Genomic DNA, 19,439 nt, shown 5'->3' on the forward strand with positions numbered 1-19,439 from the left:
AAATTTAATAAATCTGTGCGATTAGAAATATTTGTTACCAACTTATTTTTGTTGAGAGCAATTTCATAATATGCTTTTAGCTTTCTCAATACGCTATGATTCCAACACTTGTCTGGACCAGTTGGGAAAGGTAAGTAAGTTTCCCTTTCAGATCTTGCGATCTATAGGGGGGGGGTGATGTTAAGGTCATCTGTTTCTATGGCCAACGGCTATCAAGCAGGGTGTTATGTGGCCAGCACAACGACCAACCGCCTTTACTTTCCCTAACTAAAGTCAGGTACCCATTAGAGTTGGGTTGACTCAGTGGCGCCCTAATAATCCCAAATTTCAAAATCCCAGCCAGGTTCGGAAGCCGAGCGCTTAACCACTCAGCCACCGCGTCCCCCTTTCCCCTGTCGGAAAAGGAGTGCTGGAGAAAGAAGGGGGGGAGGGCGTATCTGTGTAAAGTTTACCGTGATCGCTTTTTAAATGTATTAATAAAAAAAAAATGAGAGCTCAAGCCTCCACAAGCCAACACACTACCCATTGTGTCAGCGAAACACTTATAAAAGTAGGTTTTATAGTTTTATATATTGTTAACTTCAAACTTTAAAGCAGGAACCTATTTCTCTCAACAAAGCATAAAGGGGACTAATTCAAGTTATACGATCACATCAGTTAAATACAATTTCTTCCCCTTGTTCAATACCAAACAAAATATTTAATTACCAATGGTTAATTAACTATTAGTCTAATTTATTTTCAATTAATTCTTTTCAGCATTGTCAATAAAAATTATAAGATCTTTTGTTTGTAGCACAAAATAATATTGATTGTTTAGGTGACAACAATGATCTTTAACCGCATCTGGGACACATTTGTTCCTTTCATCCTCTTTACAGTTTCTTACGGTTCTATTTCAGTATCTGTGGGCAACAGAAACAGATGTCCTTTACATCATCTGGCTTATAGTCTGAATGGGGAACTGAACACTTTTTTTTTACTTTCATCTTATTGCCACATCGCTTTCTTTTCTTTTTTAATGTTTTTTTTTTTTTTTTTAAATCTCCAATAGGTGCAAAAACCAATGGTGTAGAAGTAGCACAAATCTACTTTGCCCTATACAGGTATCTAGCATCCCATTTATTTCAGACTGTTGGTTTGGCTAATTAGCTCTTAATTTCAATATCATCACCATCTGTCCCAAGACTTTCGACGTAGGGGTGCTGTAACAGTTTTCCCTGTCAGCAGCTGTTTATAGCAGGATATCAAGAGAGAGGCCGGTTAATTCTTTTACATTGTCCAGCCAGCTTTTCTTTGGACGACCCTTTCTTCGTGCTATCTCTTCTGTACCTTGAAGAATGACTTTATATAGTCATGTCTTACAATATGACCAAACCGTCTCAGCTTTCGTCTCTTCACAGAATTGAGAAGTTCCTATTAGCCAGCCTGAGTGCTGAGTTGTTAAGTCATTTGTTTTCTTTTCCTGGTAGCTATTAACCAGCATTGTTCTCTAGCATTTCCTCTCAAAGGCTTGGATTCTTCTTTCCAACTCAGCGTTCAGTGTCCAACTTTCACAACCATATAGGAGCACAAAGACCACTAGAGAAGAATAGTTTTAATTTGACTGAGAAGCTGATGTTACTCTTCCAGATGTTCCAGTCTGCTCATGGCAGCTAATGCCAAACTTAAAACATGTTTGTATCTCTTTTATTGGTCCTCCATCTCTTACATGCATTTGGCCATTCAAGTGGATGCCACATCTCATACGATCTCCACAACCAATAGTAGTTTGCTCTTTTCAGCACTGATTTCCATGCCAACGTCTTTATATACATACTGAAATAGATGACGAGATGAAAATAAAACAATTGTATGAATGAAGAGAAGTTTTTTATTAGTTGACAGCATTGCTGCATTCAAATTTGTTCACACTGGGTTGTTATACATTTTAGAACCTCTTCAGACAATAAATGTCAGAAAAGTAAACCTGATAGAGACAAAGACATTGGTCACAAAGTTCTGGTCTAATGGCACAACCGAATTAAGCAGACTGTATCACTACTTGTCCAAATACATACATGCCCGCTGTCAAAAATAGTTGGGTCCCAGAAAACTGTGTGTGTGTGCGCCCCTCTGCCTTCTACCCACATGCCAAAAACCTTCAAAGACATTTACAAGATGCATTTAAAAAAAAACTGCATGGATGGGGCTCCCCCCACGCTGTGAGAAGACCTGCCAAATCAGTGGTTTAAGTTTAATTAACTAGACTGTGATTGTGAATAAATGAAAAAAAAAATTTTTTTTAGTTGGGGTGTAGATAATATTGACAGAAGGGGAGGCACTCAGTTGTAACTATTTTTCTTTTTTTATCCATGACGATACAGTATTGCCAATTATTATTACACAAAAAATATTGAAAACAACAAAACGCTAAAACCAAACTGGCCAACCTAGAAGAGCAAGGACATGAAAACATTACAAAAACATTTTCAACATTAAGACTATGTTACACTTGAAAACATTTGTTTTGGAATGTTTTTTTTTTGTTTGTTTTTTTACATAAGTGATGCCAAGTTTAAAAGTAAACAATCCCATAATTTAGGTAAGGGATTTATTCAATGACCATTTTTTTCACAAAAACTTCATACAAATTTCGCATAAGAATAATTTTTTACAAATTCTTTTTTTTTTTTAAAGATTTTTACAATATAAAAACAACTATTTACTCCATAAATGTTTTACATTTGTCTTATTTGTTAAGATATTTCAAGTGTTTCTGATAACAACAAAGACAAGAAAATAAATAAAAAAAAAAAAATAATAATTTGTGTGATCCACTTTGAATATTGTAATCAATATCACAACAGCCAAACCTTGATAGATCAAAAATGTTTCTACTAAACAACTGCCTGGTTCAATGTTTAACTTCATTCCTTGCAGACAACTTTCTCTGAACCAAAATTATGTTCTAGAATTTGTGTTTACAACGAGAGACCCAAGACAGGTTTGATATATTATAAATTACAGACGTTACTTCAAAAGAGAAGATAATTACGTCCTATGTCAAAAGAGAAAATAATTATGTCCTAAGCAAACATCAGGGTTGTAAGGCCCAGAACTATGACAGGCCTAGTAAATCATAAAGAAATGTGAGAGGTGACATTGTCATGAAGTGAAGAATAGCCAGTCATTTGGCATTGCTACTTCCACATGTTGGTATTTAATGTGTCAACTATGGGCAAAGGGAATAGTTCAAACAGTACAATAAAATCAAAATGAACACTACAACTTTGTTCAACAACTTCAATATAATTTGGTAAAAGAAAACAGAAATGTGCACAATCTTTAGATTAATAGTCTAACAGTGAGCAATGGAAACTTTTGCACTTGTCCCAGTAGATACACGAAGCATCAAGTTTGATTACAACTCATTAAATAAAATTTACAAAATGGAAATATTCAAAGTTGGCAGCAAACTAGAGCTTAGGATAAAAAAAAAACTATTTAAAATGTAAAAAAAAAATAATTAAATACTTATCAAATTTAATTTTTATAGAAATGTGACTTTACATGACAGTGTTCCTGATTTTGTATAATCACCTTGGTCTATACCAAACTTAAGTTGTTTTATTTTAAAATGATTCACTAAATTTTAGAAACAATTTAGAGATGATTCACCTTTCTAAAAAAAAAGTATGAATTAATCATATACACTCTAGGAATTTAAGTTAACAGTTTATCAAGTGAACACAGTGATGCTGAAAATCATTGGCAGGCAGTATACAGTTGTATACAAAATCAATACAACAAATGGGAATGAGAGACCTGTTGAGCTGTTGTAACTGAGAAATAGTGGTCAATAAATTAAAGGTGTTTTAGATTAATATCACTTGATTTACATGCAAAGATTTACTGGCTACACAATAATATGAAAAGCAAAGTGATGAGCATATAGCTTTTAAGATTATAAAGACATTGACAAATAAAAATTTGAAATAACTTTACAAAACACTGGCTAATTAGAGTCTACTTGGTGTCAGAAGAAATTAGGGCCTAGATTGCACATGAAACTATCATCACCTGGTTTTTAGCTAATGTAAAAGTGCAGTACTTGGGTCATGTCTGAACAGTATCGGTATATGCTGAGATTGATATTTACAATACAGAATAAATAATGCAGGCTACAAAAGCAAGTGTGTAAGATTTTACATTCATATGTTTAGGAATTCTAAGTAAGTAGTTTCCAATTGAGGCTGCCTACATGTTACCTTCATGATGGGTATAATATTTTGTATTGAAAGAAAATTATGAATTAAATGTCAAAATAAGGGTAACTCCTGACCAGGCACTAACCTTGGCACTAACAATTATACCAACAAAGTCAACACAGTACACAACTAGATTCCTCCAAAAAAGGATCTTTCTGATAATAATAAACATTATTGGTTATTTCAGTGCAGCCTCAAACTTGTTACGACTTCAGCTAAACTTTTAACTACTCAACCTTCTTTTATTTGCTTATTGATGTTGTTTTCTAGAGAGATATAAAATTAAAAAACAGGGCCTTAGTGAGTCAAAAGAAAAGCCTTGTGACAACATGTTTGTGTCCGCTCTCTTAAGATTGTTGGTGATGCAAGTGTGGTGAGACCGTTGTTAAACTCTGATTAGCCAGTGCAGGACTGGGGAACACAACAGATCAGATTTTTTTTTTCGACAACTTTGCTGTGTTCATCTCGTTTTTATTGCTGCTTGAGATTTTAATTCAAAGTTCTGTGGTTATTGCCCTGGTAAGAAGTTTCCATAAATTGACCACATTTAATTCACCATTTTCTCTTACTAAAATTTTTTCCATCAAGTGTTACCTTAATGTATGTATAGATATATATATATATATATACATATAACCTATAAATGCAACACTCTTTGTTTGAGCCCTTTACTTTATATTTGTATTTCCCATTCAGACCTAACATTAAGTGTTCATGAAGGTGCTAAGTGACTAGTGTCACAACCAATCAATTTTATTTTCCTTGAAAACGTTTTGAGTTGACTTAATTGCATCTCTTCCCCAAAAAAATCTAGGCTTTCCCTGGATTTAATCACTAGACAATCATTTGGGAAACTAAGAATTTTCCCACTCAGCCACAACAGCAAAGTAAGGTCTGCAAATTATAAATTTAGAAAACTTTTGACTTCCGCTTTCATATCTCCAACACAAACTAAAAGCATAACATTTTTACCAATGATTCATAAGTAACCTGCAGTTTAAACATTAAAATGCAAATATCTAGTGCAAAATGGAGATATCATTAAACACTCAAGAAACAAACAAGGAAGTTTCCCTTTACCAATCCTTAGCCAGCATCTAATTCAATGGCTGATTGAACAATGGTGTGTGTATGATAGTATCAATTCAATGAGAAACCACAACAAAATATGAACTAGCTCACAATATGAATGAAATAAGCAAACAAACAAGTGGCTACACCTAGGAGCAATATATAAATAGCATATCTTGAAACATGGCCTTAAACAGAAGCGCCACACAATGACGTATGTGATAGTTCATGGTCATGTGATTTGTTCTGTCAAGTGCCATGAATCTAGACCAGAAAGACTGATGAATCTGAACAATAAAAATATACACATGAAGTAAGTTCAAAAGTGGTCAATTCATGTTATTGTGCACTCACAAAACAGAACAGTCTAAGTCTATAATATCTAGTTTCCTTGAATAAGAACCCATCTTATTTCAAATGTAATTTTTATTCTGAGCAGCAAGAGCTTTGTCAAACTTCAACATTCCTACAAAGGTTTTAAATAATGAGCTTTGACTGCACTGTAATAGAGCAACTATGACAAGTGACATAATGAGTTTGTTCGATTAAATTTCCAAAATTGGACATTAAAATAAGTTATTATAGCAAATCAGTTTATTTTTTGGTTAATGTCCACAGCGGGTCTAAGTTGCCCAGTGGGTCTCCTGGGTCTGACTGACCACTCTGAAGGGAACCTTGGGACTGGTTGAAGTTGGCTTTAGTAATTTTATTTCTCTTCTTGGCATCAGGCGAGCCCATGGTGAAGGTGGCTGGGTCCTGCAGTTGGGCAAGTGAAACAGGGAGGCTACTGGGATCTTTCTGACCATTTAAAGTCTGATCGCTGATCGAGTGCTTGGCTGTTGGGGGTTTTGATGAATCACTCTTTTGGTCATGCTGGGCTACAGGAGGAGCCCCAATATCAATGTGCATATTCTGAAGCCCAACGCTGGACAGATCACTTCCGTAGCTGCTACTGCAAGATTTCTCCCCGAGGCTAGGCTCATTGTACTGCAGGACAACATCCGGTAAACTGGTGATGGAGGACCTCTTGCTTAGGTTTGTGGGCTCAGCAGCCACATCCTCCCGCTTGTTAACTTCTGAGGTCTGAACATGTAGCTTGCCCACGTTCTCTCTGATGGTCTGCAGGTCCACAGTACCTAGAACAATGTCGTCAGCTGCAGGGGTCTGATGGGATTGATGTTTGGGTGACTGACGAGGCATCTGCTTCTTAAAGTGAGGATTTTTCACAAGCATCCCACCTGCAAAAAAACAAAATTTTAACAAATTACTATTAGACTTTTTCAAAAGTATTTTAACTTAACTTGAAGGTCTATAACCTAACAAAATAAAAAAATAAGTCTATGAGCACCAAAACGAGTTCTTGTGAAAGAGAAAATTAAAGTTTTAAAGTCAGAGCTTTTAAATAGCATAGGATTCATCAGCTTACGTTTCTCTAAATATTCCTCTGAGAAATAAAGCACTGCATCATAACAGCACTTTAATTGCTCTTTTTTATTCAAGATGCCTCGTCTCTTCTGCAGCATGCGTTTGGCCAGACCTGGCAGGTCAACTAAACCATTGCCATGTAAGATCTCTTGCACGGCAGCATAGACTAAGGTGAACACACCAGTGCGTCCAATACCCAAGCTGAAAATATAGAAGGCGATATGATGTTCACATTATCTAACATGCTGCACTATATAATAAATACATCAACCTGCTGCTGGCATGGATGTAACAATTTTAACATTGGCTTCCTGTGAAAGCAAGAATCGACCACAAGGTGGCCACACTTTGTCATCAGTGTATCTCCAACAAAGAAATGCCCTTGTACCTTAGAGATTTGATCACTCCATATGTCCCTCAGAGAGCCCTGCGCTCAATAGACTCAACGCTTTTAGTGGTGCCATGTTTCTCTGTCAAAAGCTACAGTCTGCGGGCTTTTTCAGAGCATGACCAAAGGTTTGGAACTCCCAGCTGATCTCAGACAGACAACATGCTACACTACTTTCAAGAAGAACATCAAGACCTACCTGTTTAAAACTTTTTTAGATTAGTTGTCATTTTAGCTGTCGTGTTTGTGTTTGTAATGCTATTACAGCACCTTAAGCCTACATTTTGTTTGATAATAGGGCTTTATAAATAAAACTATTATTATTATTGTATTTCTAATTCATCTATTTGTTTGCATTGCTATAACTCTCTACTACTTTGTACCTCCATTCACATTGTAAAGAAAGTGTGCACTGTCTTGTGAACTATTATAGACAGGACAAGAAGACACCATATTTTGGTATTAAACTTCCACCTCTATTATGAAAACTGACAAGTAATGGAACTGTCTGTTAACTGTGAACCTTTTTGTGTGTCTAGCTTAAGACCCTTAGTTATCATAGTGACGAACTATAGTTGACAGAATTTGAACACAACATTTAGTGATGTCATGGATAGTGGGGTTTGTTTTATTAATGTTATTTTATTCAGTTTGGCATTGGGACTTCAAGGTGGCAACATCGTTTATTGACAGAGAAATAAGTGAGACCCTTTATGTATTAAAGGTTGTTCAAATTGTTGAACAGTCTAGAGTTAGTACTTCAATTGTTCTTTCGATGGTTTGTCTTAGCACCGAACGTGCATGAATTCAAAATACACTAGTGCAAGACACCTAAAATCCTCTTGAGTATTTGTTGGAGTGAGAGACATATCTACTGCAGCGAAGCAACCATTACACTAGTCATCAATACACAGCCACTGAGCTGCTTGCCGTGGCTTTACAGCAATATATTTATATTATTGGATGCTTGGAATCAAAAGATTAATAAGAAGAGTAATACATTTTTAAAAAATACTTTATAGAAACAAAGCTAGTATAAGGGGAAAAATGCACAATTACTGACATAGCTGTCAATACTGCAAGTTTTATCTCCCTTTTTCTATAAAAAGTAATTGATTAATTTACTAACTGGTTAATTTTTTCAGTGATGGGAACAGACTTTTCAAAAATTTTAGGAAATATTCTACTCTCGTTTGTGAATTGCCATGTCGCAGAGACCTAAATAAGAAGTTGTGGAATTCTATTTCAATCAAGTATAAATTAATTATATTTAGTATTTTCTTTGAAAAACATTACAGATTAATTAAACTATGTGAGTTTTTTTGCCAGAGAAATATTGTGGGAAAAAAAATTGACTTTTGTCTGAAAAAAAAAAAAAATGGATCAAGTGAAATTTTCAGAATTTTGAAAACTTTCTGAAAATCCCAATCACCGTTTTTTAAAATTAATTCCTGTGTTGTCAATTTGAATGAATAATAATGCAAAGTTTCAATTTGATCTGAGAATGGTAAGAGGGAGAAAGAATGTGTACAAGATTTCTACCAGACACAGTGAGCTGATAAAAGCTTTGTAAAAATAAAAGGATAAAGTAATAAACAAGCCTGATAAACACATCTGATGTCTTCTTTTGTAAAAATGCTTACATAAGAGATTGAACATAATCAAATGTATCACATTTTCATGATTATGTATAACTTACCCACAATGCACTATGATGGGTTTAGTTAAACTTCTCTGCTGAAGATAGAAGCTGTGCACCTCAGAGATAAAGCTTAAGATACTGCTGACATCATCAGGGAAACCACTAAATCAAGAAACAAAGGAAAATAGCAATACACAGTCATAAGCAGGCCATGGTTTTTAAAGTCATTCAGACTATACTAAAAACAAGAAATACTTTTTGATGGGTAAAAACAAGAAATAGTTTTTGATAGGTAAAAACATACCTGACTGGCCAATTTTTAAACTGCAGGTGAACTAAAGTTCTTCCTTGTTTGGTCTATATAAGGTAAAAAAAAAATAAAAGTCTCATCATATTACTGTAATAACATTAAAATTCAGTTGTTCTCAAATATTGTTAAAAATGAAAACAAAAGACAATACCTCCCATATTAAGCTGAAGACTTTTAGTACGAGCAATTATTTTGCTATTAATAACTAATAGATGATAGATTTTAAACAAGTTATATAAAAAAAAAGTATTTATTTAAAAAGACAAGCTTATTTAAGGGTAAGAACAGCTAATTACTGCCATTTATCTGAAAATTATAGGGTTTAGTCCACTTTCTGCCATTTAAAACAAAATTAATTAATTAGTACTAAATGATTAACTAATTGGTTAATTTTTGGATTGATTTGTGTATTGTCATCGACTATGAATAATTATGGAAAATTTCAACTTGATCTGAGAATGAAAATTGGGAGAGAAAACTTGTCACATCTCTCATCAAATAAAATAGCATTTATTCCCCTTATTTCAATATCAAACAAAATAATTAATCACCAACAATTAATTAACTAATTGGTTATATTTTTTAATTGATTCATGTCTTGTCAGGTTTAATAAATAATTTGTGCAAAGTTGTAACTTGTTTTGAGACTGGGAAATGGGAGAAAAAAACATGTTCAAGCTTTTTACCAGACAGACAGAGTGAGTTGATCTAAACTTTACCCCCCCCCCCCCCCCCTTTCCAGGGTGAAAAAAAATCCTGGTCAAGTGTAAGCATAAGTGTAAGTATAAGTGAATGTATGAATATAATTCAAAACACTAACTTGAGTATTTTTGAGATATAAAATTCTCTCCACCCAGTTTTGTCTGAATTTGACAGACTGAAGAGACAAGAGTATCACCCCTTGCTCCATATTCTTGTCTTTTTCCACAGGATAGTAAACTGGGAAATTCTGAAAATAGTAGAGAATTAATAAATCCAAAAATAACATAAAAAACATTAAAAATACTTTATTTTAAAAAACAAAGCTTATATGAAGTATAATTGTATCAATTAGTTTGGATTACTCTTGTAATTATATATATATATAGTTCGTCCATCGTGGTTTGATGAAGACCACTTTGTCATCCAGGGGGCTGAGGGCTTTGCACTGGGGTTTTATGCCTCCTCATGTGGCTGGTGAGACCTATGTGAGCCTGGAATGTTTGGCCGCACACTGGGCAGGTTATTCCAGCTGGAGCTAGTGTTGTTTGCCTTGCTTTTCTTCTCTGGTGTTTTTCTTCTGCCAGCGTTGTTCTTTTTTCCTCAGCAACCTGTGCGCCAGTTTTCACAGTGCGACGCCATGATGCTCTGTCATGTGCCTCTGTCTCCCAGGTGCCTGGGTCTATGCTGAACGCCTTCAGAGAAGCTTTGAGGGTGTCCCTGAAGCGCTTTCTTTGACCACCTTGTGAGCGCTTTCCTTCGCTTAGTTGGCGTAATTATATTTTAAATTAATAGCGACATAATAAATCTGTGTGATTAGAAATAATTTTACCTATTGTTTTTGTTTATCTTTCAGCTTTTTCAATGCGTTATGATCCTAGCACCTGTCTGGACCAGTTGGGAAAGGGGGAGGGAAGAAGGTTATCTTGGTGAATGTTGACATGATCACTACACAGTGCCTACTTGTTAATGTGACAGTATAGTTAGCAAAACCTCAAAGCTAATTAGAAATGAAGCATACACTTCTAAACAACTAGATCCCCAATGCTACTGTGTTTGTACATTTTTTTTTAATCACAGTTAAAAACATATTTCATAATGTAATATTTAATTTATTTTATGTACACAAAAAAAAAAAAGAGTTACAAAACAAGAAAGACAACTGCCTGCTGACCTTTCCAGTTTCATATTCACTAGTGATCTGTACCAGAACCTCTGAACCTTGTTCATACACCATGGCCCAGTACTCTGATATTGTCAAAGTCTTCGGGGCTTGGGTAGTGATAAATTTGGGGCAAGATGGAGCTAGATCCTGTCAGGAAAAATGGAAAGCATTAAATAGGTCAAAGAATGTTCCAATTGCAAACTTACAACACATTGGTCTTAATAAAGGTTGCTTTTCTGGATTTTTACTATACAATATTGTAAATTAATGTAAAATATGCACTGTTGCCTTATGCAGCGTATTTGATTATTCTTAAATTAAACTCAGAGACTGACAATTAAATGTAAAATGGTGAGAGGTGTGAACTTACATTGAGCCAACTGGCATTGATGTAATCATCTTTGGTGGATGTCAACACAACTCTAGTGTCATCATCTGAACAAAGTCAAAAGAGAGAGAGAAAAATTATAACCTTACACTATTAAATTTTTTTGTTTTTGTTTCTTAATTAACTACACTGGCATTGTATATCCAAGCATATTTTTTTCTTGATACAACATAAATACACTTGTACATTTTTTTTAAAAAGTTCTTAAATAACATCTAAACTAATTAATCTCACAAGGCATTATGTCTGGGTCTCTGTTCTTGATGGGATAACATCTAGCTATGGCCATGGACTGTTTCTTTGTTGCAGCATCTTGACTATCTAGTAAACTCTGCACACAGTAGTCAAAGTTATAGTAGGTACCAAGAAAAACAGGTGTAAAAAAATGTACACAATAAATTTGAAATAAACTTCTGTTAATTTACTGAATAAAATGTAGATTCAATAAAATTCTTAAGTTTATCAATGAATATTATAGCAGAGAGTCATGTCTGAAAATTGTAGTAGTGAATATAAATGCTTCCAATGAATGGCATGAATTTCAATTAGCCCCTGACAACCAGCCCAACCCTGGCAGAGCTTAACACCAACAAGAGAAGGGGCAAAAGTGAATAACCAGAAAGCTTTGGGCAGGAGGGGATTGCTAACCTTGGTATGCTACTATTATACTAGGATAATGAAAACTCTGAATCCCTATCTCTGCTGCCTTGCGGCTACACCCTAACATTGGAAAAGATCTAGAGTCAACCCTGAGGAAAAATCAGGAGCTGATAACCCTTAGGCTGCTGTTAGGTTGTGCTACACTCTGGCAGACTCTGCGAGGCTGCTGATCCCAAACTGTATCATATATTTACCATTTCTTTGGGCTCAACAGTTGCATGGAGGGGACAGAACTGCTGAGCAGTCAACAATGTTCTGACTATAGCTAACGCCTAAGTTCTCATCTATTTCAAAGCCCAGCTCTGGGATGTGAGCCGTGGTCATTCTACAAAATGGAGGTCTTCTTTATGTTAACTCTTTATCTCCTCAAACTGATTGTAAGTGTAGCTACCTTTATAAAATTGTAAACTGTATGCATCAAGATCATTTTGGTTTTAATTTTAAGTAAATCTGGGTTAAAGTGTGAGCTTTTCAAAGTTTCATCATTTAGAAAAAAAATGAGCATTTTGTCTGTTGGGGAACTATTTCATCCAATGAATTTGAAAGGCCTTTTCACACACATTAGCTTCAAGTTAAATCAGGAAAATCATTTTGACAATGATATAAATTGAGAGACTATATATATATCTAAAAGGGAAGCCTATCCTACCTTCCAAAGTGTGTCCAGGCGTGAGACACCAAGTATGGTAATTGAAAGCTCATCTACAAATTTGCCAAAAGCCTCTACATCCTCCAGGAGCTTCTTTAAGGAACTCTGACTAGAATAGGGTTCTGTGGTTTGGCTCACTGCTTGGTTCTTTAGTGCTTCCTCTTTCTGAAGTTGTCTCTCTTGATCTGTCAGAACTTGAGGTGTGATAATTGTGTCTTTGACTCCTGCTTAGAAGACAGAAGAGTGAAAGTTCATATAATTATCAACATTCAAGGTTATTTCTTCAACAAATGGGAAATGAATGTATAGTCAATTAGTCACTATTGCTACCAAAATGAAGCCTTTTTTAAGAAGATGTCAGTTTAAACATTTGGAGAGTACTGCATATCTCAATGTAAACATTTGGAGAGCACTGCATATCTCAATGTAAACATTTGGAGAGCACTGCATATCTCAATGTAAACATTTGAGAGCACTGCATATCTCAATGTAAACATTTGAGAGCACTGCATATCTCAATGTAAACATTTGGAGAAAACTGCATATCTCAATGTAAACATTTGGAGAAAACTGCATATCTCAATGTAAACATTTGGAGAGCACTGCATATTTTAATGTAAACATTTCATCAAGTCAAAGTTAACTAGCTGAATAAAGTAAACATTTGAGCTTGATTTCAAGTTGAATCCCTTTCATAAGTTACACTTCTGAGGCATTTCAAAACTAAATTGACAATTCTTTAAAAAAAAAAAAGAACTATTAAGAACACAGAGCTTGATGCTCTTACAATTTTTAGCTTTCTAGCTTTGAAAAATCAAGCCTTCTTAAAATAGTTTATGTCATTTCTCTGTCTGCAGCAAAACTTCCTGTATTAGTTTGATGTATATTGAAGTTCTAGATATTCCACTGTTCTATGATTTGGAAATTAAAGGATTTGTCTTCGATTGCATCAAACAGTATAACAATGTCATGACTTTTCCATTGAAAAACAATTATTGTGAAATCATTTCTTGTTTTCTTCACTTAAGAAATTAATGAGATTTGTCTTTGATTACATCAAAGAATAAACCATTGTTAAGACTTTTCCATTAAAACAATTATTGTGAAATCATTTCTGCTTTTGTTCACTCAAGAAACAATTATTGTGAAATCATTTCTGCTTTTGTTCACTCAAGAAACAATTATTGTGAAATCATTTCTGCTTTTGTTCAGTCAAAAAACAATTATTGTGCAATTCAATGTCATCCCTCCGTCATTAGTTTATTACTATGAGAACATTTCACAATTCCTACATTAAGTAAACATGTCAAAATGTCCATTACCATTAGGACTGGAGGACAAAATGTCATCCAGGGATGAGCTTTGCCTAGAAACTGATATCCTGTTAGTTGTGGGTGAGGTTGGTGTGCTGGGGCCATGGCTGACTGCAGCAGGTGGCTGTGTGATGGCTAAAGAGATGAAGCATTTCATTATAAAATCTAACAGATATATCAATACATCAATGTACTACAAATATTTCTTAATAGATCTCACTAAATCAATGCACTATAAATATTTCTCAAGATGTCACTAAATCATTACACTTCAAATATTTCTTAAGAGATCTCACTAAATCATTGCACTACAAATATTTCTTAAGATCTCACTAAATCATTGCACTACAAATATTTCTTAAGAGCTCACTAAATCATTGCACTACAAATATTTCTTAAGAGCTCACTAAATCATTGCACTACAAATATTTCTTAAGATCTCACTAAATCATTGCACTACAAATATTTCTTAAGAGATCTCACTAAATCATTGCACTACAAATATTTCTTAAAATCTCACTAAATCATTACACTTCAAATATTTCTTAAGAGATCTCACTAAATCATTGTAATATAAATATTTCTTAAGAACTCACTAAATCATTGCACTACAAATATTTCTTAAGAGATCTCACTAAATCATTACACTACAAATATTTCTTAAGAGATCTAACTAAATCATTGCACTACAAATATTTCTTATGATCTCACTAAATCATTACACTACTAAGAGATTTCACTAAATCGTTACACTACAAAAGCAGATCTTTCTCAAATATATTATTCCATGAATGTTTGGATTTCTAAAATGTGTGACCTATACAAGTGCAAGAGAAGTAGATGAGCCTTTCATTATGTTATAAACTAACCAATCTGTTTCCCATGATTTTACCTTGCACAGGTGTGGATGGTCTCACTGCAGTGGACATGCTGCTTGGTTGGAGAGGTGGAGGCATCTGTTGATGGACAGCTGGTTGAGCTGGAACTGTTGAGATCTGCATAAATACACACACACAAAAGTCAACACATATTCATTTCTGCATAACACTATTTTAATGTAATAAAACTGGAAAAAGTTCTATTTTTGTGTTGTGTGAGATGCAAAGTGAATTTCAGATTAATCAATTACATTTTTACCCTATCAAGCTATACAGAATATATTCTGATATATTGTGTTATTTCCAGTACCTCTTTCAACATTCAAGTCTAAGTAAGACTATTATATATTAAGGTATCATTAAAAGAAAGCATGACTCTTTGACTTATAACAAAAGAATTCTTAAGGGGCAAATATATGTTGTGCCTGAGTCTATCCTAGTATTTGGGACATGTTTATTATTATGTAAGCTTGAGGCAGATAAGAAGAACTAACAGTATGTATGAAATGTCTGACTAGGCTTTCTAAATGAATCAGCATGATTACTGAAGAGGATTAGAATAGCAACAATTTTCCTTTTGCTTATTTGTTCTTGTGGTCAAGTCTTTAGATTCACATTTACAGGAAGGTTTTCTTCACACTTTTTTCCATTATATCAGACTTCACTCTCTTTACCAAGAGGCCCGAATAAGACACTGGCCCCAAAACACCCCAATAGAAAGAAAACTATATGGAGAGCTCCCTGATTTGGAAACCACTGCACAGTTCATCTCATGTATTGGTCTAGTCATCTGAACACTCCAATGAGAACAAAGAAGACTTCACTGCTACAATGATTCCATTTTCAGACTGGAGCCAAACCATTTGAACATTCCTGAGCCATTTATGTTTTTCTAACAAGACGTGCAATTTTTTTATTTTTAAAAAGCAAAGGAGAACAAAATTAAATAGACAAACTTCAGACTTTCAGACATGTTTAAGTGATGGAATAAAATAAGATAACACACAAAAAAAATCAATTTGTATTTTAATTATCAAAGCTTTTTTTTTTCTCATGATTTAAATATGTTTAGATATGTAGTTTAAACTATAAATAACCATGTGCCAGAAACAGATTCACTTTCTTTTGACTTACAACAAACAAAATTATAAGAAAAATATTGATAAAGAGAAAACTCAGAATGTGCAGACAACAGAGAGCTGTTACAGAAATCTATATGAACATAATTCTTTAATTATTTTTAATATATTAATGTCCAGGCAATGAACTGGACTTATTTGTTTTAATATGTTAACTAGATATGCATACCACAGGCTTTTTTTTAGCATGATAAACTGAGTTAAAAAAAAAAAAGTCAAATCTGTGATTAAAATAGTGACTAAAACTGGCTACAGATAAGGGTATTTTTTTAAAAATGTATTGTGCTAATTTTTTTAAAAGTATTGTAAAAGTAAAACTTACATTTGAAGTAAAGCCCTGAGGCTGTAGAACAGGCTGTCCACCATAATGTCCTAATGCCACTGGTTGTTGTTGAAACGGATGAGCTGGCAAAGTCTGAATGTGTGTTGGTTGTGGTTGCTGGGAGAACGGCTGGGATTGTGGAGGTGTCACTAGTTGTCTAGACTGCGGGGGCACCTGATTAGATTGAGAAATTGGGGCAATCTGCCCAAGCTGCTGAGGCATTGGGGTAATCTGTCCAGGTTGCTGAGGCATTGAGGCCAACTTCCCTGGTTGCTGAGGCATTGGAGCCATGTGTCCAGGCTGGTGAGGCATTGGTGCCATGTGTCCAGGTTGCTGAGGCATTGGGGCTATCTGCCCTAGTTGCTGAGGCATTGGGGGCATCTGCCCTGGCTGCTGAGGTAGTGGGGCCATCTGCCCAGACTGCTGAGGCATTGGGGCCATCTGTCTAGGCAGCTGATGCATTGGAGCTATCTGTCCAGACTGACTGGACTGATGAGGAGGTGGGGTTGGCCCATGTTGCTGACCAGGATTCTGCAAAGGCTGGAATGCCAATTGCTGTGGAAACTGCTGAGTCTGAGAGGTCAATTGTTGCATTTGACCATGACCCCCTGCCTGTAATGGTTGCTGAAGAGGTTGAAAAGTTCCTGCCACAGCCTGCTGGGATATATGAACAGGCTGTTGAAAACCAGCAGATTGCTGTGTGGAAATTGGCTGACCAGGCTGAGTCGGTGCTAGAACCTGTTGGCTTGTAGGAATGTTAGAACTATAAGGCTGCTGTGGCTGATTCATGGCTTGATAGTAAGTCTGGCCTTGACCTTTCTGTGTTAGACTCTGATTACCTTGAAATTGGTTTTGGAACTGATTTCCTGCACTGATGGCAGTCTGAGGGACAGCACTAAAAGGCTGGCTAGTCTGATTCTGGTAGGTAGAGGTCTGATATTGGGATGGCTGGGATGAAGGCAGCCATGGCTGACATGGTTCTCCTGGTCTTAACCCCTGCATGGGTCCCACCACAGGAATCTGCTTACTATAATCTGCATTCTTTGTTGGACTCTGGTGTGGGGAATTGGTTTGCTGAGCTACTCCTGACTGATAAGTTTGTTGTCCAGTGGGAAGGTACTGAGGTTGCATACCTGGTTGAAAATTCTGATAGCTCTGAAAACTATTGCTGGAAATCTTGTCTCCCAATGAAGAAACAGGATTCTGATGCTGAACATTGTAGTTCATATTGCCGAAAGATTGACTAGAATGTGATGGATAAGTGGGGGCTTGAATAGATGAAACTTGTCCTGAACCAGCTGTAATCTGACTAGGTGTTTGCAAAGAAACTGGTTGCATTGTCCCTTGACCAGCTGCAATCTGCCCTAGTCCTTGTGTAACATATCCCTGATTTTGTGCCATTTGCCCTGACCCCTGTGCAATGTATCCGTGGGGTTGCATCAAATGCCCTGGACCTTGAGGAAAATATCCCTGATTTTGTCCCATTACTCCTGAAGTTTGTGGGGCATATCCTTGATTTGGTGCCATTTGCCCAGGAAGACTCTGCCCTTGTGGATTATTGGAATGGCTTAAAGGAGTGTGACCCTGATCTATAAAAGGCTTCTGACCACTTTGATTGGAGGTCCCTGGATAACCCAGATGAGCATTGAAATTTTGATACTGGGTTTTATTTACATCCTGAGCTTGCCCATAACCTGACTGAGGAGGCATGGGTTGGTGTGGGGGCATCTGTAGAGGGTACTTCTCCATATCTGAGGGTTGTGAAAAAGCTGCATGTGGCTGAGCTTGGTTGAAAGAGCTTAGAGCTGGAGAGACAATGGGTTGTCTAATGGATGAAACAATGTTCATTGGGTTGGAAGGCTGCTGTTGCTGGGAGATTCCAAGAGGTGCATTGACCTGGCTCCCTGGTTGCACAGAACTCACTGAATACTGTCTAAATTGTTCTGACATACTACCATGGTCAACAGGATTATATCTATTAGGGGCCTGCATATTCTGTGGTAGTGAAGGGACTGGAGGAAGTGTTGCTGTGTCTAAAGAAGAATTTGGTAAGTAAGAGCCAGGTTGCATAACACTGGCTGATGAATGACGTGGAGATCCATGTCCTGAACTCTGTGGGGATGGAGTGTGTCGTGCTCCTCCTGCCATCGTGGAAATCCCAGAAGACTTTGAAGCCAAATACTGAGCCAGTGTGGCAGGTAGGACAGAAGCCAGGCTTGGATCTAAGCCATGGTAGCCCTGATCACCCCCATACTCCAAGGAAGGATTTTCTGGAGCAACTGGAGGGGATGGTGCTCCACCTTTAGGTCCAAAACTCCTGGGTTTCATGAATGGCAAAAAGTCCTTCAGCTTGGGACCTTCAAAGCTGTGGGGCAAACTCTGAAAGGCAACAGAGGAGTGCATGTCTAAGGAAGGTAATGAGGAGAAGTCTTCATCTGGTAAGTATGGGTTCAGATTAGGTTCAGGGTTGGTCGAGGAGGATGAAGGTGCCTCAGTATTGGAACCAGGTTTAGGAGCTAATGGCCGAGATGGTGCAGGAACTGCCAAATAATAAAAATAAAACTTATAAAAATACAACCATCCTTCTTTATTTATTCTTAAAACTCAATTTTGAACTTTCTGAATTCTCATTATAACTATAAATAACAAAACTAATTATATCCATTACATGTTATGCAAGAAAAAAAATAAAATGTATAATAAGTTGTGTAAATAAATAGTATTAGTTTACTATACTAGTTATTACAACTTTAAGTAAAAAAAAGTTCTCCTTTCAGACATGGTGATCTATAGGGCAGATGATGTTCTTTGGCCAAGGGTTAATGAGCAGGGTGTCATGTGGCCAGCACAATGACCAAACGCCTTTACTTTCCCCTACTTAAGTCAGGTACCCATTAAAGTTGGGTGGACTCAGGGGTGCCCTAAAATAAAAATCCTGAAATTCAAAATCTCAAGTCTTCACCAAGATTCAAACCCAGTACCACAGGTTCAGAAGCCAAGTGCTTAATCAGTCAGCCACCCTGTCCCTTGTTACAACTATAACTGTATTTAATTCATTTTTTTCCCACAACAAACTTGGCTCCCATTGGCTCTTAGAACAATCTGATTTATTCTTTGTTCTGCAATTAGTCTATTTGAGA

General features: G+C 36.0%; 1 protein-coding gene across 2 annotated transcripts in view; it reads right to left on the reverse strand.

The window, feature by feature from the left end:
* Positions 1 to 1,859: 1,859 nt before the first annotated feature.
* LOC106057264 (tyrosine-protein phosphatase non-receptor type 23-like) overlaps positions 1,860 to 19,439 on the reverse strand; it is a 40,703-nt gene continuing 23,123 nt past the window's right edge. The window contains exons 18-29 of one of the 2 annotated variants that reach the window (XM_056013826.1): positions 16,300 to 18,839; positions 14,853 to 14,955; positions 13,970 to 14,095; positions 12,648 to 12,871; positions 11,573 to 11,669; positions 11,321 to 11,385; positions 10,960 to 11,097; positions 9,907 to 10,035; positions 9,081 to 9,133; positions 8,834 to 8,938; positions 6,748 to 6,947; positions 1,860 to 6,559 (exon numbers count right to left, since the gene is read on the reverse strand). In XM_056013826.1, coding sequence (XP_055869801.1) covers positions 5,916 to 6,559; positions 6,748 to 6,947; positions 8,834 to 8,938; positions 9,081 to 9,133; positions 9,907 to 10,035; positions 10,960 to 11,097; positions 11,321 to 11,385; positions 11,573 to 11,669; positions 12,648 to 12,871; positions 13,970 to 14,095; positions 14,853 to 14,955; positions 16,300 to 18,839 — 4,424 coding nt within the window. In that variant the 3' untranslated portion in view covers positions 1,860 to 5,915. Of the gene's footprint in view, positions 6,560 to 6,747; positions 6,948 to 8,833; positions 8,939 to 9,080; positions 9,134 to 9,906; positions 10,036 to 10,959; positions 11,098 to 11,320; positions 11,386 to 11,572; positions 11,670 to 12,647; positions 12,875 to 13,969; positions 14,096 to 14,852; positions 14,956 to 16,299; positions 18,840 to 19,439 lie in introns of both variants that reach the window. The other variant, XM_056013825.1, reaches the window with a different exon arrangement.

Source organism: Biomphalaria glabrata, chromosome 16 (assembly GCF_947242115.1).
Source record: "Biomphalaria glabrata chromosome 16, xgBioGlab47.1, whole genome shotgun sequence".
Taxonomy (NCBI): domain Eukaryota; kingdom Metazoa; phylum Mollusca; class Gastropoda; family Planorbidae; genus Biomphalaria; species Biomphalaria glabrata.